The sequence below is a fragment of the Falco cherrug genome, chromosome 6 (genome assembly GCF_023634085.1).
Source record: "Falco cherrug isolate bFalChe1 chromosome 6, bFalChe1.pri, whole genome shotgun sequence".
Lineage (NCBI taxonomy): Eukaryota > Metazoa > Chordata > Aves > Falconiformes > Falconidae > Falco > Falco cherrug.
Genome location: NC_073702.1, coordinates 52591758 through 52617932, shown reverse-complemented (window position 1 = coordinate 52617932; position 26175 = coordinate 52591758). Strand labels below are relative to the sequence as shown.

The window sequence follows — 26175 nt, the reverse complement described above, 5'->3', positions numbered from 1 at the left end:
TGTGCCTGGGGCAGACTTCCCTGTCTGACCTGGTCACGCCAGCCTGCTGTTAAAGTAGTCGGAGAGGAACAGAGACTTGCAGGACATGAGTCATACAGATGCTGTGCTGTGAGTGTCTAAGGCTGGGTGAGACATGGCCCATCTAGTAAGATTACAGGCATTTCTCTGAATCCCTTTGTGCCATATTTTCCCCCTGTTTAAAATACATCTAATGCTTGCTGCCTTCTCTTATGTCTGCTGAGCTTGTAAGCACACCTGCTTAAAGAATTGTTGCTGGTCGCGTATCTGCGTTGCACAGTATGGAAGGGACCCTGCACCTCAGACAAGTCTTTCAAGATAAATAAACAAGAGCTTCATTAAGTAGAATATTTAGGAAACAGAAAAAAAAAAAAAACCATACTAGAATGCTCTTCCACAGCTCTAACCACTACAAGTAGCAGGACTGAGACCTAGAAAAGATCGCATTATGTCAAGAGACATGAAATACCCCAGCAAAATGTCATATTGTTGCTTTTTATTTGCTAAAAATAACTGCTCTCAAACATTGCTAATTTGTTTTGGTAGGAATTACAATGTCAAAGTCATGATGGCATACCATGTAAAAATATATGTATTTTTAAAAAGAAGATAGTTTCATAATCGTCATCTTTTACCTGAGAGGCTTATGATGAAAGTCAAAATCACTCATATTACGCCTGGAAACTGTTATAAATAACACCTTGTGGACAAGCTTATCAACTGTGATGGCTCCAAAAACTTCAATATATTAAGATGTATTTGGTCTGCTAAGTCCATCACTCTCTTTGGCAAAGTAAACAAGATTTTGCATTTTAAACTATTTCAGAAAATCTTTGTTCAGTCTTCCATTTCTACATGCAGTCCCCATTGTTCCTTGAACTGCAGGAGATACATTTCTTGGTCCTCTGATGATTTGTCAGGTACCTCTTTCTCATACAATCTGGACAAAATTCCCTCTTTTTCAGGATCATCACACTTGAATATCCCTTTACACACCTGATCTTCAACACTGGACAATGCAGGAATATAGAGTCTTCCAGTATGAGGATCCCAATCTACTACTATGGTCTGTTCACTCTCTTTCTCCATGAGGACCTGTGCTTTTTTTTCCAGTTGAGGATAGGATGTCTGCCCAGATTCTTCCGTATCCAAGTCCACCAAGTTGATATGGGTCTCACCTGGCAGTTCACCTGCTGCATCAACCATCTTCAAATTAAGTTCCTCCATTTTCTGTCCCAAACAAGGGTCTGCTGCCCTCACATCTAGTTGGGGGCAATATGGCTGTCCTGTTTTTATATTAACCAAGTCCCCCAAAGCAACCTGTGGCTCACCTAGTGGTCCCCTGGGAGCAGAAGCCTTCTCTTCTAGTTTCTGAATGGGACTGAAATCTTCAGCCCTTACATCATGTTCATACTCTACAGTCCCTGCATTCTTCTGCCTTGAAGTATTCATTGTTCCAGGCTGGCCACAAGATGGCCAGTTCCCAGTTTGGTCCCATTCCACTAAAATAGTCTCTTTGTGTGAAATATCAAGCAAGTGTTTTGTTTCCAGCACTTCTTTTGAAGGCAAATCCTTCCCTTTGGTGCCATTGTAAACAGTGTAATACCGGGGACTTTTCTTTTCAGATAGATGATTGGATTCCTGAGATGGCTTGTATTCATCCACGTTAACTGTGATAAGGTTAACCACTACTTGTTCACATGGTATGAAAACCTTTTCCTTGCATCTGTCAGTGTAGTGCCATACCTGAAAAGCAAAAAATATTTTTATTTGAATGAAGTATAATAAAAATATCATTGTGCTGCTTCTTATACTGTCATATGTTTTTAAAAGATAAGGCTAGGCTAGACCTTATTAGGAGGTTATTTCAATTTAGGGAAGGAGGAAGTTCATCATATGAACATCTATGTTAATACATGTTAATATGTTCCACTTTTTTTATTCTTGCCAAAATAAAACTATATTATGACCAACCCTAATATCCCTTTTCTCATCTTCTCCATGTCAAAATAATGGTTAGAGCAATTCTATCAAATTCTGATTTTGTTTCCACCAGCATAAACCCAAGTGACTTCGGAGAAAATGAGTTGTCCTTGGGTCACACATTACAGAATCTATTCCACTTTTCAACCAGCAAAGAGGAAGTACAGTCAAAACCACATCCCACAAGCACAGAGGCAGGTACCATGTTAAGGCACAGCTCACAGAGAATTAAATAATACCAGGTTTCCTTTCAGAGGGGAAGCTACACATCAGGTTGAAGTGCAGCGTATGGAGCCTGCACTGTGCCTTCTGTCACAGGCTGCTTTTGAGACTGTGATCAATCATCTAGTTAAACAACAGGAATCTTCCTGAAATGAGTAAGATTTCTAACAGGAATAAATACTGTATAAGCAGTCACTAAAGGGAAGTGCAATAGAAAAACAACCAGAAGCTGCACTTCAGTGCTTTCAAGCTTTAATGGAAGACTAAGACCACTACTCGATGTACCAGATAGTCTGAAAGCTCCTCCAGGTCAGAAGTGCTGGACCAAAACGAACTGCTTGTCCCACCTCCCCCTGACCACATGGGGTACCCATGTGGAATAGTCTGTAGGCTGGGAAAGCCAGAGAGTATCATTAAAATACCAGGTCTTTAATTACCTGTTACCTTAACATCCACTGAATCCAGAGGTGGAGGAATAAAATTCAAGTTTCAAGGTGGTCATAAAAAAGTGCAGTAGACATTACCCACCCACCCCCAGCATACAAACTACATATTTATTAGAGAAAAAAATTCCTGGAGTCGGAGTTTAGTCTGCTATCGAGTGGGAGTTTTTCACACAGTAGCCCTTTACGTTCTTGGACTGTAAAGAGCTCTGTCCTGCTAGCTCTCCAAAGGAGACCAAGCTACCTCCCCCTACCATGCTCTGCATCCCAGGATAAAGGATAAAGAATAAAGAATAAGAAAGACGGAGAAGGACTTTTTACAAGGGCATATAGTGACAAGAGGCAATGGTTTTAACCTGAAAGAGGGTAGATTTAGATTGGATATAAGGAAAAAATTCTTTACTTCTTTACCACAAGGGTGGTAAGGCACCAGGGAACAGGCTGCCCAGAGAAGTTGGGGATGCCCCCTCGTTGCAAGTGTTCAAATTCAGGCTAGATGGGGCTTTGAGCAATCTGATCTAGCCAGATGCCCTGCCCATGGCGGGGTAGTTGGACTAGATGATCTTTAAAGGTCCTTTCCAACCCAAACCACTCTGCAATTCCACAAGCCTGTGATAAAGCTGCTGCCTCGTCAAGTGTAGGAGGTGTCTCCATGCACATCTGCACACACTGCAGCAGTTGCTGTTCTACTCCTTCTGAACCCACAGTCCCCCTGTGAACATTTCTCTTACTGCCTCTGTGCTGCTCTAGATTTCTTCAGAAAGATCAGCAGGTTGAAGCCAACTCCCTTATACCATCCCAGGGTGTCAGATCCGATTAACAACAAAGTGTTCATCCCTGTAAGTGCGCGTTTACGGCTGACCAACTTGTTTTGAGGCAGCTGTGAGAAAGCTCTGCTGGGCTCATGAGCTGGAAACCAGTAACATTTCTTAGATTTTATGTGTTCTTTCTAAAAACTAACAAACTTTGCGGCTCCAAGAAACTTGCAAACATTTTTTATGTAGAAAGTGTATTGGGGCTGCCTAAGTAAGAATGTGTTTGTTCATACATTTTTGGGTGTTAGCAAATCATGTAGTATTTGAAAGTATTCTTGAAATCCAGGTTAAATTATACGCATGATGCACACGTGCTAAATCCTTCCACAGTCACAATTAAGTGGAAAAATCTGGTAATACCCAGTAATAGTACAAGAAAACATCATGGGGTTTTGGTACTGCTTAATTATCTTCCCTTCCTGTTTCCGAATTCAACCAATTAATAATTTTTATTCACTGAATCTCTGCAGTGCTTCTTCCCATATAAATTTAGGGAGTAGTGACCTCCTAACAGAGCTTGCCTCAGTGCCCCTCAGACCTTGCTTATGGCAATGACCCTTCCCAAATGAACAGCTCTGTTCTGATCCTCATTAGCTCTGGTCATCTCAGATGTGCTCACCTTTTCAGACAGTTTCTAACTTGAATTATTACCCTGCTTTTCTGGCATTTAATAACCCTCAATGTGATGTTCTTATCTTGATCTGAGTGGCAACTAGAGCTTTCATTTGCAGCTAGCCATGGTTTCCTCCCAGCTGACTTGGAGCCCTGGAAAATGCACAGCTCTGCTGTGAGTGCCAAGGTCAGCAGTGACCTCCTGCGACAGAGAACACTTACCAGGTTTGTTGGATGTTTCTGTTTGATGACATGAATATACCTGTGCACACAGTAGCATGTCACTGAAATAAAAAGGACAGCCAGCATGATAGGCAGAACGTATCCAAATATGATCGTTATAGTCTCATCTGCTGTTTTATCTGTTAACAAAACAGAAGTTTTCATTGTACTGAGCAACTTTTTACTGTATTTGGATAGTAATGTGTGCATTTACCACACTGCTTTTTGGATATGGGATGCAAACATTTTAGATAAACAAGGAATTTGCAGGAAATTAAAAAAAAAAAAAAGACATTTGAGCTACAGGAGAAATTTTTATTATCATCTAAATTATAAATTAAATTCTAAAAAGAATTAGCAACCCACCCCTGCTCAGGTTCTCCTGTTGCTAACTTCCGACTGACCCAGCTCTACCACTACCAAATCCCATTCAAGGTAAAAAAATACTCTCCATTTACTAAGGCTCAAAGAATGCAGAACCTGTTCCTCAAAAATACTGATGCACCTTACAGTCACTAGATCCCAGCTATGTTTTATTAAAGGCAAAGATTTTTTTCATTGGTACAAATGCACAGAGAAGGGAAAAACAATGCTAGCTTTCACTCTTAGAATGGATACATAAAAAGACTACAAACTCCATCACCGTGATTTTTTATACCTTGCATCTTCTTATTGTAATTTGCCAGCTTACACATACCTTTCAAGGTAGCAATGCAATATTCTTTGGAGAACCCACTGTGCAAAAGTGGTGTGGTTACATGTATCTGTGCACTGACACAATAAGCTGTTCCAGGTTCTAACCAGGGCACAACCAAAGTATTGTTGCTGATGGAGAAGAACCACTGGAAGACATAAAAAAAGATAATTTTTTTCCTCTTTTAACTTCTTGGTTACAGAGAGGCGAAGATGAAGACAGGCTGAGAGAGCTGGGCTTGTTCAGCCTGGAGAAGAGAAGGCTCTGGGGGGACCTTATAGCAGCCTGCCAGTGCCTAAAGGGGGGCTACAGGAAAGCTGGGGAGGGACCTTTTACAAGGGCATGTAGTGATAGGACAAGGGGGACAGCTTTAGAGCTGAAAGAGGGTAGACTTAGATTAACTATAAGGAAGAAATTCTTCAATGTGAGGCTGGTGAGGCGCTGGAAGGGGTTGAGCAGAAGCTGTGGATGCCTCATCCCTGGAAGTGTCCAAGGCCAGGCTGGATGGGGCTTTGAGCGACCTGGTCTAGTGGAAGGTGTCCCTGCCCATGGCAGGGGAGGTGGAACTAGATGATCGTTAAGGTCCCTTCCAACCCAAACCATTCTGTGATTCTAAGATCTTATATACAACTTTTGTCACAAGCAAAGAAATTCTCTGGAAAGAATAATACTGTAAGAACTGCCAGCTGCATCCTTTTATCTCTGAAGGCAATCAAAACTCAAGTTATTTATTAGGTCACACCCTCTCTGACTGATCTTCCGTTCAGTCACTCTTCTACAACTACTGAACAATTTCATGCTTTATATGAAGTAGGACCACATGCCACCACGAGCCCACATTCTCATGCTGATGTTGCAATAGAGCTAAAGCATCACTCCAGCTCTGTCCTGACGCATAGACCAATGAAAGGCACACAGCACAGTTCCACAAAATCATTCTAATTGGGATGTTTGATAAAGATAGGAGCCTAAAGATAGGTGCTATGTAGACCTCAGAGTCCAAAGTAAAGTAATTGTTATATGTCAAACAATATGGAAAAAAAACCCCAACAAAACAAAACCAAAACCAAAACTTCCAATTGCTAATCTTGACATTTTAATACTCCTTTTGACAGAAGCTGACCTTTTTGGTGTAAAGGTTCTCTTTTCAGAGAATTCAGAGATTTGCCAGACAGTGATTGTGCCTGGAGGATGGGTATAGAAGAACGAATGTTTTTGTTACTGATCACTGAACTCTTCCTCCTCTACTGTGTTTATGCTGGGAACTACTACTTGCTAATAAAATGTAAATCCACAGAAACAGACAAATTAAGATGTTCAGATGTGGTGACAAAGGATGCGCTTTGTCACGATTTGAGTATTGCCAGTACACTCACTGGCTGGGGAGCAGCCCTGCAGAAGAGGACTGGGGACAGGCAGCAAGCTCAACATGAGCCAGCAACGTGCCCCCACAGCAAAGGAAGCCAACAGCATCCCAGGAGAAGAGGGAGTGGATGGAGGGGACGGATCATCCCCCTCCACTCAGTGCTAATCATACCATGTCTAGAATGCTGTGACCAGTTTTGTTGACCCCAGTACAGAAAGGTCTGGCAAACTGGAGTGGGTTTAGTTGAAGATCACCAAGATGACTGGGGCTGGAGCACGTGCCCTGTGAGGGGAGGCTGAGGGGCCAGAGTTTGTTCCACCTGGGGAAGAGGAGGTGGCTTCAGGGGGACCTAACAGCAGCCACGGAGGTTGTCAAGAGGACAGAACCAGGCTCTTCACAGTACTGAATGGTGGGACGATGCCAGACAATGGACTTACGTTCAGAAAGAGAGGTTCAGATGGATATAAAGAAATACTTTTTTCCCTAAGAGGAAAGTCAAGGAGCGGAGCAGGTGTGCAGTCTCTGTCCTTGGAGGTGTTCAGGATGCAACTGAACAAACTCAAGAGCAATCTGGTCTGAGCTCACAGCTGATCCTGCTTTGAACAGGACTCTGGACTAGAGATCTCCTGAGCTCCCTTCCAACGTGAATGATCCTACAATTCCTATAAAGCTATGAATCCTATTTCAATCCTTGCTGTAACAGACAAAGTGCATTCATTTCAAGAAGCACAGATTTAGTAGGTGCAGTTCTAGAGCCTTGTCAAAACTTACCCGCTTCTTTGTTTTTTTGTTAAGGACAGATACATCATATTGCAGGCCAGGATACACTTGAAGCAGAGATACGGATTCTCCCTCAGGACTTCTCTTCCATTTCTCAGGAGCCGTAAGAATGATTGAAATAGATTTCTCAGTAGAAGATACACTTACCATGGGTGGATCAATTTTAGCTGGAAAATAAACATGTACAAAATGCAGAAAAATACAGCAGAGACACACTGATTTGACCATGCAGTTTCTTAAAGAAGATGATATTAAATTTTTGTAATGGTTCAGAGAGTCTAAGTAGGACTTCGAACAATTCACTTATATTGGTAGAAAATTATTTTATCAGATAACTAGGAGGATCTTTACAGGGATAAGGCAAACACTGACTGGGAATTTTGCTTAGGAATTCCTGTGACTGCAGAATAAACAACTTTGAAACTCAATTTGTTGAAACAAGCTAAATTACCAGTATGTTCTCAGATTATCATATGTGTGTATATATATACATCTCAGATAAGAGATATTGTGCTCTAGAGTATGATTACTGCTTGGTTTAATAAAGCCTTTTCAAAATCAGAGCTCTTTACACTGTGAATGGGCCACAGCTTTTACTTGCCTTGAGTAAAGCTTTACCACAGCATAAGAGTATTCAGTGTATATATACGACCATATATATAACACACATATACCCCAATTCTAACATGTTTATTTCAGTAACTTCTGCCAAAAGCATAAACGTGAAACAACTGCAAAAAAAATCTAACCTTACGTTAAAATTAAAATACCGTAGGCTACGCAGGCACATGAGTCTGAGCACACAGTATTAATTAAGGCCACTGAACATCTGGCTGTTTGATTAGCTTTCCTTACTGTCTGTAAGAGGGTTGAACCGTGTGGTCTCCACCCAGTCAGAGCACATCCCATTTAGGAAGGCTTTAACGCTTGCATAGTATTGTTCTTCGTAGTCAGAAGTCTCACTGGAGAGGTCACACCATGTTCTGTTGATATTCCTGCATTCTGGCTTTCTAATCCATTTGCCAATGCCGTATCTATATTGAAAAAGAAAGGAGCGGTACAAAAGCTATTGCCATGACATTAGTCACTTGATAATATAGTACAGAAACTGGTGTTACGGCTGATAAAACATCTTGCTTGTTTCACAGAAATCTGCAATTTCAAGGAATTCCCAACTTCACCTGAGATAAAACACAAGATTTCCACAAGTTTAAATCAGAGTCAGCCCTGTCCAGAAGAGGCCATATGGAACTAACCGGGATGTTACTGATATCAGTCCAAGTCCAGTTTTGCTTGCACTGACCAGAGATTTCTCAACTTCAGTCTCCACAGCTTTTGTTTAAACTCTAAACACACGATAACAGAGTCAGGATAATTATTTATACAGAGACAAAGAGTTCTGTCAGAATGGTCAGTGGCTCATCCTGGGGTACGGAGACAGATGATGCTCAGGGACTCCAAGATGAGTGGGCAGGAGACCACTCACTACTGACAGGTACTCCTTTTTCTAGTTTTACAGCCAGACTCCACTGGAATACAACAAACTTCAAAAACCTTACAGTTGAAAAAAGGGGCATATACCTGCTACCAACAATGCCTCGGTACTAACCAGCTCTTATAAACTAGTAGAAGAAATCCAGATTTCCTTGGAAAATTCCTGCCTGAATTTGTTCAGAAGCTCCTGCTCCTCAAATTCATGTTATTAAGAATTTCCCTTTGGCTGCTAATTAGTAAGGGTGTGTGGAGCTTCTGAGTGACTGCAGGACAAGTATCACTCACCAGCATTTTCCACCTAGCTCAAGGTCTTTCTCTCCTAGGTAGGTAGAGGCTCGTATGAGTATTTTTGCATTCATTGTGAAAGATGCCCATACCTATGACTACAGACTCTTCTGCAGATCAGCTGACCCTGCACAGTCAGCACAGATAGCGCTCTCTGAGCATTTTACCTTCTACATAATTATCATTCATTCCATAATTACTGAGCACTCTCCCCTGTTCCAGGAGTTGGACTATGTTAGCACAGACAGCAAGATATGAGCAAAGGAGGTTGCAGTCTCTGACTGCAGAAGTAATTTCTTGCTTTTCTTAGTAGCCAGTTCAAGCTACAGGAAACTTCTAGAAATCTACATTTGGTTTAGTGTCATGAAAACATTACTAGATCGAGGGAAGCGTAAATATTAGAGGTGAAGTTTGGGAACATTACATCATCCACGACAACAGTGCTACACCTATTTGTGAGCTGAACTTCCAGCATCGTCCTTCAGAATGACCCAGTGCTCTCTCAGTGGGAATGAAGGAGTTGGATTCTGGTCCTTATTCAGATTCCTCGATGTCTTACAAAGGTGCAGACCTTGAAAATATAAGGGTCTGATTCCAATCAGATTACTTTGTTTTCTACAATACTTGACAACTTTAGTGGATTTTCTCCTAGACTAGAGAGGCTTGCAGGATCAGAAGAAACCTGTGGGCATTAGGTGTGTTAGAAAAGACCAACGAAACACTGGGTGCTGTTAATATTCTATGAAATACTGTATCTCCAGATCTGTTTCAATGTGTACAGATGTCTAATGTGTACAGATGTTAATCCACAACACAGCCCTTCTTTGTTCTTCTGTCTCATTTCTCAGGAACAGCCCTGAAAGCTTCCATGTGGCATCCTACACTTCTTTCATAGGAAGAAAGTCTCCTTATACTTTAACTGGATCTGAAGTAAGCAGTACCAGAAGTGGAAAAACATATTGTTTAACCCACATTTTAATTCTTCTTTCTTGACCTTTTAGCAGTTCTATCTCGCATAAAGTGTTTTTTTCAATTATTATTTAAAATGCTAAAATAAAAAATCAGTGGGGGATAAAATAAACAAGTCAACTTACACTGAATACTTCACCTTGTAGAATACTCCATCTCCTGTGCCTTCTGGTGCTGACCAGTGGAGGACATTCTTCAAGTTTATAGATTCAAAGTGGACGTTCCTAGGGCTGGGCAAAGAACAATACAACTCTCCTGAGAAAGAAAATAAGAAAGGGACAGTATACACTAAGAATCTGCAAATACATATGCTTCCAAGTTAACCAAAAAGATACTTATTTTTAAGTAAGCCATAAAATTCTACATACTGCCTTTCTCACTCCATTAAAAGCACAAGGTTGTTGGCCATGGAAATTAATTTTTTTCAAAAGTGTCCCTAGCTAATGCAGTCCCAAATTCCATCTGTATGAGTGTGTTTTTTCTTTAGCAAAAATGGCTTTGCCATGTATGACAGACATTGGCATAGAAAAATCCAGGGACTGGAAGCTAAAACTAGAAAAGTTCAGCCTAGAAGAGATATGCATTTTTAAAATTGTAAAGGTAGTTAAGTATCAGAACAATTTAACACTGGAAATTGTAAAAAACATCCTTGATGCTTCAATAGAATCTTTTTGCAGCTGAGTGAACTTTTAAAAAAGAAACCAGGCATTTTTAAAAAGGCATGTGGAGTCCACTGCAAACACAGCTTTACAAACCTAAGTATGACTTCGCACTGCAGAATCAGACTGGATGCTCACAAGAGCCCCAGCATCATGCGATAATTCGTGTTGATTCTCCAGAAAGTCAAAAGTGGACACTCTCTGTTAGGTCACTCACGTAAATTGCTTTTTATTGCACCAGCTTTTGCAATGAATAAACAAGCAAGTCTGGGACTCTCAAGGAACCAGTTTCACATCTTCGTGATGTAATGGAGATGCTCACATCATTAAATTGCTGCCCAAATGCAGCCCGATGGGCCCAGGGGCAGAGTCCCAAACTCCAATTTGTGACTCAATCCCCAGCACCTCCTGCCATGAGAACTGCTCCCATGGGAGTCAGTCCGAGACCAGCCCTGAAGCTGCATCTGCTGGGAAGGAGCTTCTCGTTGCAAGTGGCCACAAGAGCATAATGGGGAACAGAAAAAGTGACTCTGAGGTTCTTCAGGACTTTTCAAAACCCTTTGAGCTCTTCCTCCAGGGATGCAATTCTTGTTCTTAAGATAACAAAAAGAAACAAAGAAAGGGGGAAATAAAGCATATTAACACAAACAGTGGGAACCTGTCTGAATGAATAGTCCTTGACCTTTGTTACTTCTGCAAGCATCTTAGGGGGTTTTTTGTAGTATATTTCACTGTTACAAGAGTAATAATGTTCATCCTCCTGTATATGGAACATACAGTTGCTTTTGTAAGTAAAAGTCACCACCATTTTCCTGATCAACTTGCTGACTTCTAGCTGTCTCTGAGCCAAACAAAAGCTTTTCTCTTCAATACATTTATTGACACCATCTCCTTGCAATTCTGTAGAGACCAATTACTTTAAACTGTCGGTGGAAACTCCGGGTTTTCCAAGCCTCTAGGTGTATGTTAATGTTCAAAACACTCTGGTGTGTGCCTTCACCTGTATCTTCAGATCATAAAGCTGTTTATGGAGGGTATTTCTAATGTTGCTCTCTTTTATCTCTAGCACTTAGCTAGTGTTCAGTAGCTTTCGAATTTTTTCTAGTCTGAGGACAAATTTCATCAGGTATAGTCCTTTGGGCAAGCTTATTTATTTACAAAAGTATGTAGAAAGTCTCACATCCTTGAACACTCGGACACAGAAGTGCCCAGTGACATCCTGTAAGAGCTCAAACTACAGACCCAATTATAATGACATAAAAGAAGTTTCAGGATGCCAGGGGATGTAAAAGCAGCAGAAAGAGACCTCCAGGAATCTGCCTTGCTCTAACATTTGCTTCTAAGTGGGAGATACAGGATCTAGAAAAATAAAAGGTTTTGATTTTCCCCAAAATAAATGTTCTCTGCAACTGCTTTAGGTGAAACTGATTCAAACGTAAAGATGAAACTGCCCAAGAGAGCCAAGAAGAATTTAAAATGTGTAACATCTATCCAGTAAAATAAAGAAGCTCCCAAACCACTAATGTGCATGCTGCTAAGTAGAACAAACCAAAACCTGCACCATATGGACTACAAGAAATCATCCATGCATTAAGTTTCATTCATTGTACCACATCTCAGCACCGAAGTGTATGAGACTACAGGAAACCCATCAATTGCATAATCAATGACCAAAGAAGTGGTTTTTTTTTTAAAAATACAATCAGAAGTCACCCAAGCCCTAAGAAAGGCAACCAGGCAATCCATGTAGAAAGGGAGGGAGAGACTAAGGCACAAACAAACTTTCTGTTGCAATTCCCAAGTAGGAGGAAATACAATGTAGGTATTTTCTTAGATTGCTGTAAATCAAAGCCATAAAAGGCTTCTCACTTAAAAACAATGAGGAAAAACTAAAAAGGCCAACAAGGAGAGACTTAAGAATAAATTAAGAGTCTGAAGGAGAATACAGCATATACTGCACAGTCCAAAATCCTCCAGAGGAAAGATTTTAAAAATTCTCCCCTTAAACAGCAGCAGATGAGGAGGAGGTTTGTCCCTGGTAACTTGCGCTCTGAGCTAGGCATCTACTTTGCAATGCTCATAAACAGCAAAGGAAAATAAACTCTTCCATAGGCTGGTTCATCTCTCTAGTCAGAACGGACCATACTGGGTGCATCTCTCTCCTTCCAGTGGAGACGGTGGCCAAGCCCATCAGCCTTGATCTCTGCTTCCTCAGCAGTTAAACTTCTCAGAGATGCACCTTGTCTTGTCCAGGGAGTGGTGGGGAACACTGTAAGGCTTCACATGAGGAGGATAATCTGTCCTCTATCTACCGTGAACAAGGAGGAAAAGGAACAGAATTCAGTTTCAACAAGGAGGCACTGGGAGCAACCCCTTGTGGGAAGAGGAGCAATATGTAAAGATGGGTCACCCTGGAAGGCTCCTGGATGTTTTGAAGGGCAAATTAGAAAAACATCTGCCAGAAATGACACTACTTTAGCCGATTCTATCTAGGGGTAATGGGCCAGACTGGGTGATCTCTTAAGGTCACTTCCAGCCCCATTTTGATAGGTTTTCTTATACTATCTGATATTACTACACACTGTGTAGTAATAAATTTGGCAGGGGTACTGCTGAATCCAGTACAGAACAGCTAAACACATCCTTGGCAGCTAATAGCTCATTTTTCACACATTTTTTCTTTAAAAGTTTTTAAAATGTGTACTGCTTATTAGGCTAATACATAGTCACCAAACTGAAGTGGACAGAGGCAGCCAACTCATCACAAAGGAAATTAGTTCCATCAGGTTTCTAAATAGTTTTTGTTTCTATGCACTTTTTTACATTTGTCCATCATTGCATAAAAACACTTACATTCCTCAAGCACATTTTAAAGTAGCAAGAGTCATAGCATCATGGAATGGTTTGGGTTGGAATGGATCTTAAGGATCATCTAGTTCCAACCCCCCGCCATGGGCAGGGACACCTTCCACTAGACCAGGTTGCTCAAAGCCCCATCCAGCCTGGCCTTGGGCACTTCCAGGGATGAGGCATCCACAACTTCACTGGGCAACCTGTTCCTATCCTCACCACCCTCACACTGAACAATTTCTTCCTTATAGCTAATCTACATCTTTCAGTTATAAGCCATTCCCCCTTGCCCTGTCACTACATGCCCTTGTATTTATCCGATACATTAAAATATTTTTAAACTAGTTAACATGTAAAGGTGATTTTTTGTCCTTTTTTTTTTTTTTTTAAATTTCTCTCCTCCCACTGTGGTTTCTGCTGTGGTAAATGCAGTTTTGAAACAGAAGCACTGACTGCAGCAGATGAGCCAATCTCAGCACGCAGAACCCACAGGCTGTATCTTTACAAGATCAGAAGCATCACACACTGCCAGCATGCTCCCACCTGCCCCAGCTCAGTGTGATTTGGAAGGCAGAGGGACCGAGACCGTTAACTTTCCATTAGCTGCAAAAGCAGAAATTTGATTTCTATTTCTGGTCTTGCCCCTTCAGTAAAGGCTTCTGTTTGCCCTTACAACAAATTGTGTAGGTTTTTTATGCCTCAATTCAGGATCTTTAAAACAAGAATAAGACTGCCATACTCCCCTGTTTCTCCAGGAAGAGTTAAGAATAAACTCCTTCATGTCTTTTCAGTGCTCAACAGTATCAGGAGGCATGCTGATCTATACGTGTATTATCTATTCTATATTATAGAAAATAGATCATACACAGAGCTTGTTCGTTCCATGGTGATCAGTCAGGAAAGGACTCAAGTATACACACCAACTGAATATTTCAATATCTTGTATTTAAATACAATATACTCTGTTATATTCTGATTTTGTTCCCATTAAACAGAATTAAAAGCATAGGTGTTGCACTGAGTATTTTCAGTTCATATTCGCCAATGTGAGAGCAGAAAGCAGTTGCACATCTTGCTTTGCTAGGTTTATTCTACCTCACTGATAGTATGCAATGGCTGTCATCACTTCCCAGCATCACGAAGTCAGTTTATTTCTTGCATGGAAAAATCTGGAGCTGTTATTGCTGTCTTTGGAAACACGGTAAATCAAACCTTGAGTAATATCATTCTTTACATATTCATGACTCTGCACACCTGGACTGGAAATAAATATTAATATATTAGTAGTAATACAGGCTTGCAAACTTCACCACCACAAGGAAGAGCCAAGTCCTGATCTTAGAATAAGCTATTGCAAGACTTTCCAAAATAGACATGCTTAGCCTGAAAACACCTTCACATATGAGCAAAAAAACCCCACTGACGTCAGTGAGATTATTGACATGAGTAAAAGACTGCATGACAGGTGCCTCATCTTCTCTTTATGAAAGTGTCTGCTGGGTTTAAAATCCTGGTCAGTTTTAGCTGCATAGAGCTCCCTGCCAGTTATGCACCTTGCTCAAGTCGGCACTGTTCAGAGCTCAGTTTTGGTTATAGCCATACGTACCTATCTATACACACATGCATACACACACATATATAAACACAAGTATAAATACACATAATTTCCATGTTACAACTATTGCCCATTCAGTGTATCTGCTTTCTATCGGCTAGGAGGCACCACCTATCTCAGTGACAAACAGCTGTGCTTAACGTCGATGCTACAGAACAAATACAGCCGCAGCCACCCATGCCCTCTCGCTATAAACAGGTTTGTTACCTCTTCACTTGAGTGGGGTAACCTAGAAGCTGCAAAGCATAAAAATACATAAATACATAAAAACGTAGGTATTTTTTCTGTACACTGGCTGAAGTTCTGGGGTGGAGAGGAGGCAGAGGACCCACCGAAAGCTGACCTCTGGGCTCAGAAATGCCTGCTGTGTAAGTGCTGTTGTTGACTGTACTGCTCTCAAGCAGAGCCATGATCTGTGGTATTTTACCGTGTCACGGCTACAAGGGTGAAAACACCAAACTATCCAATAAAATAAAACAACAAAGAAGGTCACAGGGCTTCTACAGAAAACCATAAGATATAATTTAAGACAGTGAGTGATGTGGAAAGACCTAAGACAGAAAGGCCAGCTTTACTGCAACACAGCTTTTCCCAACAGCCACAGCAGTAAAAGCCAGGGACCCCTTCCCTACCGTCGTCCCAGAATTTAAAAGATAAACTCCTTTTCTGACAGTGACAGAGACCTTAGCTTCAACTGCTGTTGTATTTTCTTATACCAAAGTGTGTATGGAAGTGACACTGATGGAACTGGCTCCTTTGTGCTGGGCACTGAACTTAAGAGCAACGCTGCAGGCGTGCCCCATGCTTCACCATCTGCAGCTGCCACTTCAAGGCCACGGATCTAATCCAAACACACACCTCAGAGAGAGGGCGATCTCTGAAACAGGCTGAGTCCTCGATTCACCTTTTCCTACTGGGAGCTTAGACCCGCCAGTGAAGCACCAAGAAATTTAGGAGCAATCCAGAACACCAAACATTTGTTTCTGGTGATGCTGTAAGCCACTGCCCTTTCTTTAGTCTTTCTGTTCAGGTTTGGGTGACTTCCACCAAACTCCTGTGAAATCTTGCTTGCTCCTTCTGTGCTGCCGCTCTTCATTTTTAAAGGAATTTTTGCTCTCTCTTCTTCCTCCAGCTCATCTGTTTCACTGGTTATGTTGTGCTCAGGGAAAAACATTCCCTCAAACACATGCCTAAGCATAACATCAAAATAGTCATACTCAGAACAAATGTCCATTCAGCATCATGTTTGGTGGCACTCACTAGCAGAGGGTTGGGGCTGCCTTTTCTGACACAGCTGCAGCCTCAAGCAAGCAGCACTGGCTGTGCAGGGATGCGAGGGAGTACACCAAGGGCTAAACAGGGGCACCGCGCCAGCACTGGAGATCAGAAGTTATGGAGAGGAAGAGAAACCCAGCAAAGCCAGAACACATGCCAGCAGATGCTATTACCTGCTATTAGTCACCTTAGTAACAATTTAAACAAATAAGTAAACTTTTTTTTTTTTTAATTGAATGGGCTTGAAAGTTTCTCTCTGTGCCAATTCCTTCAGATTCAGACTCAATGGGCTGGATAACGAGGAAGGGGAGGAGGAGGAGGAGGAGAGGCAGGCAGGAGTCATCACATCTTAGCTGCCTTTCTCCTGGTGGGTTGCTGGAGCTGTGGGACCGCTGGCTGTGAAGCTGGGCTAGCGAAACCCTTAGACTTGAGCAGCGCCACGGGAATGCGGGGAGCAGCACCGCGGTGATTTCCTCCAAGTCACAACAGCGCCCAGAGCTGACCGCCAAGCTCAGCCCTGCCCTCAGGAGCAGAGCCCAGCACCGCCTGCGCGGGGGGCACCCGGCAGAGAAAGACGCAATGCGATGTGACGAAAGGGACATGTAAGACTACATAACAAACAGGTGGTAGAGCAGATGGAAAGGCATGACAGAAGAGGTGGGGAAACGCGGGGAGAAGGATGAGACTGGGGCACGCGGGGTTTGTTTTTGCAGGAACAGGCACGCTTGCCGTTGCAGACAGTTGAACCTGAGGAGCTCCGCTCATGCAGGGAAAAAACATGAGCGGAGCTACAGATGGCAGAGATGCAGAAGCGGGACTGAAGCTGCGGCTTGTCCTGACATGTTCTCCTCCATGTGATGCCTTGCATTTACTTATCCAAACAATGTCCTAACTTATAAAAACACCTCCACAGAGAATATCAGTCAAAGAACATTTCAGCCAGTCCAGGAAGACCTAACTTCACAAAGGAGAAAGTCTTCCCAGTCTGTTGAAGGCTTGCTAGGAGACAGCTGGAGAGGGCCATGGCAGCTGACATCCATTCCTTTTTTAACTTGTATGACAGAAATGAAATAAAGTGCATTCTCTTCCCACTGTGTAGAATGTTTGCAACTGCAAGCGCAGAGCTCACACTACCTAACCATGCCCTGCTGCAAAAACCTTTCCTTGATGCGCTCCAGCAGGAGAAAGTGATTGTAAGTATGTTTTCTATTAACTCCAAGTGATCAATACTGGCCTGAACCAAGGTGAGTGGAATTCAAGGTGTGCTTGCCTAATATTACTCGCAACCCCTTCAAGGCTTTCTGAGTCATGCTCCATCAGAGGTGTTTTGTATTTACTGTTTGTTGTTTCTATTTTTAATTAACCAATTGAATCATTTTTGTTAAGTTTGAAATGCAAAAACATTTTTTGTCAAAAAGAACTGATTGTAAAAGCCCACTGTTGACACAGTTCCATAACACAATAGCTGTTTTTTAAAACTGATGTTTTGAAGTTATATAAAATATTTAAAATAGCCTGACTATCCAGTGTGTAATTTTGAGGATTTTCTTTTCTCCCTAGAACATGTTTAGCATTAACCATTTATTACTACTTAGATCAACCACAACCCAACAGCCAAGAAAATGAAAGCTTAATTAGAATACCTCTGACATCTTAGATTTGTTTTACAAAATACCCAAGGTTAAGTAAGCTTTCTGTTTGAAATATTAACAATCATGCTGTGTGACAGTTATCAGCCGAGTCCTGACACACCACATTTTGGAACTCTCCTAATCCATCTTTGTATAAAATACCTATTTTTTTTACACAGAAACTGAGCAAAAATTAGTTTTGGCTTTCATCACTTAATGCTGGCTAATATCTCTATTAGGCAACAACAGTCCAATTAGAATTGACAGCATTATATTTACTGCCTAGCAGGTGTCACTCCTTGCTCTCTGACCTACTGATGGCTTGTCTAGAGAAGGGATTTTGCTTTTCTTGGGAGTCCAAACTAATTTAATTAGTGAAACCCCTGATTCTGAATCTACATTTTCCCTCGGGCAGGAAATCGAGTGTGATGTCAATGGAGGATAAGCACTTGATTTCTGAGGGAAAGGCAGTCCTCTGAGGAGTCGTGGTGCAACTCAGACACCTCCTGCATCTGAGATCCGAGAGGAAGGACCAGCACTCCTAGCAGGTTTGCAAAGCCTCATCTCTCGCAGGCAACTGGGCTGCCACGGTCACACAGCCACCCCTGTCTGAATGACTGTAAGGGGCCTCTTTCCAGTCCCCAGCCAGTGCTTGCAAACAGAAAGAGGCAATTTCAAGGTGACCCTGTTGGACAGCCAGCACAGCCCTAGTTTTGATCTCTTGCATGGCGCTGGAAACCGGCTGGCAACACCCCAGCAGACGTGAGGCAGCCTGCTGAGCATATCTGCTGTCTGAAGCACTCACAGAATTGTTTTTCCCTGTTGTGCCCCACATTTACATTTCTCCCCACAGATGAGCAAGGACATAAGCACCTCTGGGAAGCAACTGCTTGTAGAGAACTCACAAGAAATGAAGATTTCCTGGGGCGCCCACCCATTTCTGTTGTTCTCCTGTTAGGTATGGGCTGGTGTGTTTTGAGGCACTGTATGACTGTTCAGCGTGTCCCACAGTAATTTCAGATAAGAACAAGTCAGTATCTAATTATAGGTATGGTAGTATTTTTAGTATCTTTCCTGTTATCAGAAACCATTTCTTTGTGAAAACCACCAGTCATGGTTTTTAGACTCATTTACCTGCCTATAGATTTAAAGTGATTTTGCTGTACAAAGGAAGTTATTCAGCATAACACCTTTTACATGTAAGATAGGAAACACTGCCTCGGAAATAGTGTTAAAGGTGGAAACGTGCCCAGCTGGACCCTGGGACAGTGCAGTGCTGCTGATGTTCATGGGAACTCCCAACACATTTTGACAAGTTGCCCATCGCCCAGGCTAGTGGAGAAGCTCACTCTTGGCCATGTTTGAGCTACTGCAACTTGATTTAGACACGGAGAGTCAAACAAGTCTATTTCTGTGCCTGTCTGCTACCTTCCTACAGTGGGAAAAAGCCCTGTCAGCAATTACACGTGCCTCAGCCTTCTCAGGGCACAGTGTTTTCAGTGCTTCTGAGCCACATCCTGTACATTACTATTTTGACTACAGTACCCCCTAAGAGCAGGATATTGATGTACTTTCAGAAAAGGTAAGGAAAGCCAAGAGAAGTAAAGTCTTTTGCAAACCAGATGCAATAATAGAGACTAGTTCACCTGCTCCCTCCAGCCTTTGAGAAACTAGTAGAAAATAAATTAACTCCTTTCATCCAAGGGCCGTAATACCTACTTGCGTGTGTTCTTACGCATGGAGTGTGATTAAGCTCAAATATATAAATCTTGGTAACAGCATGCAAGATCCTTTTACCTCCTAAAGCAACATTCTTCTTCTCTTCTCTTTGGACACATTCCTGTTCTCATCACAGAAACAGGAGTGGAAAATGGAAGGCTGAATAATAGCTAAGCCATGAAGTGAGATTTAACTCATGGTGCTGGGGTATAAAGGAGGGAGGAAGAGACTACAGTCTTCCTCCTGTCCCTTCATTGACCCTAAAATACTCTTGTAGTAGTCAAGCAGACAAGAAAAGTCATCTGTTTTCCACAGGAATGAAAAAGGCTTTATTTAATCTCTTCATATGTGAACTACCCCATACCTCCAGTCCCACAAGTTGTTTCTTATTCTTTCTGACTTGCCTAATTTTACTGTACTGTTTTCAAGATAGCATGAGCAGTGGATAAAAAACTGCAAGTTTCTGGTACACCAAGTATAAAGCACAAACAGATCTGTACTTCATTTAAACACAGCTCTCCAGTAAAACCTCGTTTTTGTCTAGAGATGAGCCTGGCTTCCAGAACTCAGGCTCAGAAGCTAAGCTTCTTAAAATATGGGAGCTCATTTGGCTCATAAAGGGTGATCTTGTCTCTCTCTCAGCTATTAATCCTGGAGTTGTAATCAACCACTTCTTGGAGAGAAATCAATCAGCAGAAATCAATCTGTACAAGCCACAACTATAAAAACAAACATAAACTGGAACCACACATGCACAAATGGCTTGAGTAATCCTAACCACCTTCTTCTCTTGGAATTAAGACTATAAAGGCCATTAGAGAACAACAGCCACGGAAGGGTAAGGTTATGCGTGACAATGGTGAACCTGAATGTCTGCATGGGGAATTGCAATGCACATCTAAGTTTTGGACCTTAATCACAGATCCCAGCAGTACTGGTAATGTCTCTACAGAATTAACTACCTCCTTTAACCAAATCCATTCCTAACTGACAGGCATTAAGAATTTGTAAAGTTGTGGAAATCATAAGCAAAGCCAAGCACTAGGGCAGAGATGGCAGCATTGTCTGAAACAGCCTGGCATGAGACTGGAAGTTGGAGATGAGAAGACAAGGATGAGCCTTTCAACTATATGAATATGACACTCCTTCACATACTGCAGTTCTCCTTATGCCAATATCCCTTTTTATTTATTTCTATGTTACATGTATTCTTCTTTCGCACTGGCAGAGCACCAGGAAACAGCACATAAAAGCACTGAGCTCAGCCCTCCCATATACTTCCACTCTTTACTACTGAAGATTAATACCCTCTCCGGTAAATGCACAGATTACCACCACCACAAATGCAGTTCAATCCTGCCGAGCATATAGACATATACCAGGTAATACAAACTACTGCATGCATAAAATTGTCAAGTTTTCTGAGGGTTCAAAAATCTTTATATTTTACAGTATTTTTCCCCACTGCTTTCCCCACCTCTACTGTTGCATGAACATGTTTTTTCTTCTTTGAATCATTTAGCTAACCAAAGACAACAATTGCCTTTGAGTTCTTCCTGTGTCTGGGTAACATACAACCATCACTTCAAATGCAATCTATAAACTTCCCAGTACATAGCACAGATTATATCCACAGGGTGATTAACCTGGTTATTAAGTGCACATTGCATGTCTTACACACTAAATAATCTGATGCTCCAGTACGCTATTCAATACTTTAGCTGATACTTACTGGCTGTGTCTACACAACTGATCAGCCTCTTCTCAGATCATAAATGTACCTTAAATCACCTTGTACCTTAAATACACAGATCATAAATGTACCTTAAATACACAAACATCTCAGCACTGCTCAGCTCAGAGCCAAGCATTTCACTTGTGTCCGTCACAAATTATGGCTGCTGCTCAAAGACCATGCCTTCATGCAGGAATAAAAGTGGTTGGTCAGGCTTTGTTTCTATCAAAATAAGCTGAGCAAGTCACTTCTGCTCCTCAGCTTTTTGGGGGAGTGAATTGCAAACAGCAGTCTCTTCCCTTCTCTTGAACCCAGAGCAGCACCCACACACAGGGTCTTCAAGTTTTTAGAGCACTGCATGTATACTGACCTGAGGAAGTCCTCTCAAGGATTCACTGTGGGAATGCAAGGAGGAAAGGAAGTGGATTATTAGCACTGGAATACTGCCTACCTTCTGGATGGTTTTAACATGTCTGGGCATCAATGTGGTCCCTGAACTCCAGCTCAATGGTTTAACTGCAAAGCCCATACCATGACCCCTTTCATCCTCTTATTCTGTATTTTCCAGAACAACATCTTGATCAAAAGGGATATTTTGATCCTTTCAGGGCTCTAGTAACTGTGAAAGAAAACATACTGAAAGTTGTTTAAAGGGAGGTCTGAAGCTGTTTCTCAAAATACAGATCTACTTATTAGTAAAAATATGATAGAGTAGAAGATGAAACGCAAGTAATTGAATCAGGTGTGTCAAAGCAGACCAAGCAACTCTTGCAACTATTACAAAACCTTAGAAGGGGAAAACTTTCGAGGTCCCATCATAAGAAATGTAGATGGTATAGCCACGTACCAACTCCAGTGAAATCTAAGACTGTGTCTACGTTAGTGAGTAATACAACCAAATATGAGCAAGTCTGTTACATGAAAATGTTGGTACTGAGAAAATCTTGACTACACTACACATTTCAGGTTTTCTCTTTCTAACACTGGACTAGCTCTACTTGCATTAGATATGCTGATGAAGCACAACTTCCAGAGCAGCTTCATCCAGAAGAAATCTAGTTCCAAGTCTGCGTCACAATACAGGCAAAAACACAGTAAGTGAAATGATTGAGAGATTTGCTCCAAAATCACATGCCTTATCTGTAAGGTAACAGTAAATAGGCCTTAAATATAGTAATAACAAACATGCCTGACATAAATCAAAACGTTTCTGGTTTTGCAGTCCAGCATTCAGGCTCTTTTCCCTTTCTTAAGATAAGTATATATTGTAGCATCCATTGCATTTTCTTCTGTACAGATCTACAAGACAGAGACTGAACTCTACAGGCCAGAAATTTAAAGGTTTCTCTAACGGCAGAAGAATGTAGTAGGGAAACCACCACGAAGAGCATGGGGAAGGATTTAAGATGGAGCTTGGTAAATTTATTTTCTACTTCAAAAATTCAGGATGTTCCTTCCTATCCTTATAAATTTCTTGCAAAAATTAAAATACTCTCCCATGTGCTAAAGAGGAGCATGCTACATTTCTTGATTCTGTTGATTAAACAATGAATTGCCAATTTTTTTTTCCATTTTGCATTGTCTGTACTTTTTCATTTGCTCTAGAGTACAGATTTTTAAACAGTGGGTGAAACATTAGTTTATAAAAATCCCACAGAAGTGCAACAACAAGTGAAATTTTTGTCCTGTGCAAAACCAGGTAATGCGCAGATAGCCTGTTAGGTGGGCACAGATCATTAGACAGCAGTGCCCTAGAATAAAATGCAGACAGAGACCGCTGAAACAACAGATGTAATCCAGTAAGGATAAAATTGTACCCACTAACACCACAGTGAAAAGAAAAGGTGTTTTGCTCGATGTTTTGCAAAGGTCCAGCTCTAAGTTAGTATTTATGTGCTGCTGCCACAGAGTTCAGAAAAGAGTCCAACAAAAGATCCCAAAGGGATGGGCACAGCACAGATCCTGTAAGGTGCAAGAATTTGAGTCTGTGAAGTCCTGCTGTAAAACTGCTTTCCACGGCACCTGCGCCCTGGTATAATCTGTTCCTATTCCAGCACCAGACCAAGCCTTCAGGGCAACTGCAGTACCTTCTGAACTGCATCTGCTTGCGACTGGCAACCCAGGCTGCTTCTGTTGGAAGCAAGTACCCAAAAGGGGCTCCTCTACCTATCACTTCAGAGAAACAGCAGGAGCATTGCTACTGCAGTTCTGCACCTCATGTAATTTTTCCATTGTTAGTAATATACTGCTAGGCTGAATTAGACCAACTTTTACTGTCTCATGCTGCAAGAGGTGAAAATGGAAGCTCTAAGCCTTCAGTGAAAGGCACAGCTCTCCCTTCCGTGCTGTCAACAAAAACTTAAAATTATGTCTAGCTTTTAGGTTTTATCCTCAGGATATGTGCAAAGAGATTCCCTTCTCCCTTCAACAACCATTAGACAAAACCAACATCACCCTCTTGACATTTTTCTAAACCTTCTTTGGAATCAAAAAATTAAACCCAGTTGTAATCAAATTTTAAATGTTTTAAAAAAAGGGCAACTGAATGCCAGTTATACAGATTTTCCAAACACTTGCACGGACGATCAGCAGATTTAGAGAAAATGAAAACGACGAGGTCAGTTATCTGAAAAGAAGCTGGCATTGGTCTGAAAGCCACTCAAAATCCCTGGTGCATAACGGAATAGTTTGTCACAGGAGTTAGCTGGGACACAGTACCTGGTGCTACTCAGGAGCACTGAGGGTATGAAGAACACTCCTTACTACCATGTCCAGCTGTCACAGGATCTGGAAGTTTTGCTGTGGATTTAAATGGGAGCAGACTCTGTCCTTATGCATGTAGTTTTGGAGGCAGTATTTGCAGCAGAGAACAGCGTGAAGGCAGAGTAGGTCCCTCAGAAGATCTGCTAATCTCTGCAATGCCTTGCCTGGTTTTATACTCGAGGGAAATACGTGTGATGCTTTCAGCAGCAGCAGGGCGCCCACCACGCACACACAGCGCGCAGCTCCGCTGTACAAGCTCGCTCCCCCGGTGACCCCTCGGCCGAGCCGCGCACCGCTCCCTGCGGAGCTGCTCCCACGGCCGCCCCCGCTGACAGCTTCGCTGCTCCCGGTCTGCTCGGGTGTGCGGCTGTCACCGGAGCAGTGCTCCGGTCCAGGTGGGAGAAGGGAATCAGAGGCGCTCAGGACACCGGCACGTGAGCTGAGGATCCGTCAAAACCCATCCTGCCTTTTGTTATCATGTCTCTCTCGACTGCTCGGGCAGGACTCCCGGGGATGGCGACTGTCAAGCAAAAAGCAAACACCGAAGGTATGTGGGGAATTACATACAGTAATACAGTGAAGACTATCTCAAGAGCATGCTATCAACTTCCAGCTGAAAGTAAATCAACACACAGCTTTGTAAAACCTAACTCCAGCGTAACTATGGAGTAACGAAAAAGACGAAGCAACTTCACAGAAATACCCAGCCCTCTCCTTCCAGCTCAGTACCGGCATCAAATCAAGGCGCTCCCGCCTAACACGAACGGCACACAGCACCCAGCCCGGGCCCGACCGGCGGCGCCGTGGTCGCTACGGCACGGCACGGCACGGCACGGCACGGCACGGCACGGCACGGCACGGCACGGCACGCCTCGGCGCTACGAGCCCGCGGGGCCGCGCTGCTCCGCCTGCCCCGGCCGGCCGCCGTGCCAGGCTCAGCGGGCGCGGAGAGGCGGCGCGGGGGCCCGGCTGCCGCCCCCGCCCGGGCAGGGACGCGCATCCCCCGCGGGCGGGGGGCCGGGACCGGCGGGCAGCGCCGCCACCTACCTGTGTGCGCCGCGGGGGGCGGCGGCAGGAGCAGCGGCAGCACCAGCAGCCAGGCCGCCCCCCGCCGCGGCTGGCCGGCGTCCATGGGGGTCACATCTCCGGGCCCGGGGCACCCCGCTCCCCTGCGCCGCCGCCGCACGGCAGGGAGGGGCCGGCGGCGGGCGGGCGGTGCAGGGCGGGGGAGGAGGAGCCGGGCGGGCAGCGCCGCGCTGGTGGGGGGGGGCGGGGCGGTGCGGGGGCTGCGCGGGCGCGGGGCGGTGCGGGGGCTGCGCGGGCGCGGCGTATCGCCGAGCGGAGGGGGGTGTCTTCTGCTGCGCCGCTCGGTGCTGTCACTGCTGAGTGACGCTCCCCTGAAGCCACCCCGAGCCGTGGGGGGGCGCTGTCGCGCCCCTTTTTTTGCAGAGGCAGCTGAAGGCGGACGGGCTGGGTCTCCGCGCGTTCGGGTGCCGGGCTTTCCCCATCACTTGGCATTAGGTAGCGCGTTTGGACGCGGGAGGAGGCTGCGGAGCCTCCATCCCTGCAGGTCCTCAGACCTCAGCCGGTCGCAGAGCTGAGCGCCCTGCTCCGCCGGCCCTGGAGGGTCTGCGGGGAGCGCTCGCATCGCAGCAGCTCTGGGATGGTGAGAAATAAGACGTTTTTGCTGCACACGGAGCTCTCGCCGAGCTTGTACGGAGCTGCTCAGTGCAACTGTCCGAGCAGGAGGTGGGGAACCTGGGAGGGAGCGCACTGTGCTCCTGGGGTGCTAGAGGCTGGATCCTTAGGGGGCTCTAGCAGCGGGAAGTGCTGTGACACGAGCCCTTGCAGGTAGACCCCTGCCGGCTCCTTTCCCACCAACTGACCTGGATCCAGTCTCTTCCCAGTTGTTTTGTTCCCTTCCAGCTTCTAGCCTCCATCCTGGCACCCTTTTGCCCGGTTTTGGTTTCTCAGTCTTATCGCCGTTTCCTTCCCTGCCGTTTCCCTCTCAGGCTTTTCAGGGAG

The 26175-nt window shown here is 43.6% G+C and overlaps 1 protein-coding gene across 4 annotated transcripts; it reads right to left on the bottom strand.

Annotated features, from left to right (window-relative positions):
• Positions 1-497: 497 nt before the first annotated feature.
• Positions 498-25387, bottom strand: IL20RA (interleukin 20 receptor subunit alpha). 4 transcript variants are annotated; one of them, XM_055714611.1, is made up of 7 exons: positions 25198-25387; positions 10029-10158; positions 8011-8189; positions 7147-7322; positions 5013-5157; positions 4316-4377; positions 498-1764 (listed from the first exon to the last, which is right to left on the bottom strand). In XM_055714611.1, the coding sequence occupies exons 1-7, from the start codon at positions 25280-25282 to the stop codon at positions 856-858; spliced, it is 1686 nt and encodes a 561-aa protein (XP_055570586.1). In that variant the 5' UTR covers positions 25283-25387; the 3' UTR covers positions 498-855. The 4 variants fall into 4 exon arrangements, with proteins under 4 accessions (XP_055570586.1, XP_055570585.1, XP_055570587.1 ...); XM_055714610.1 differs by having other exon boundaries at positions 4316-4455; positions 25198-25385; XM_055714612.1 differs by having other exon boundaries at positions 4316-4455; positions 10043-10158; positions 25198-25331.
• Positions 25388-26175: the final 788 nt, after the last annotated feature.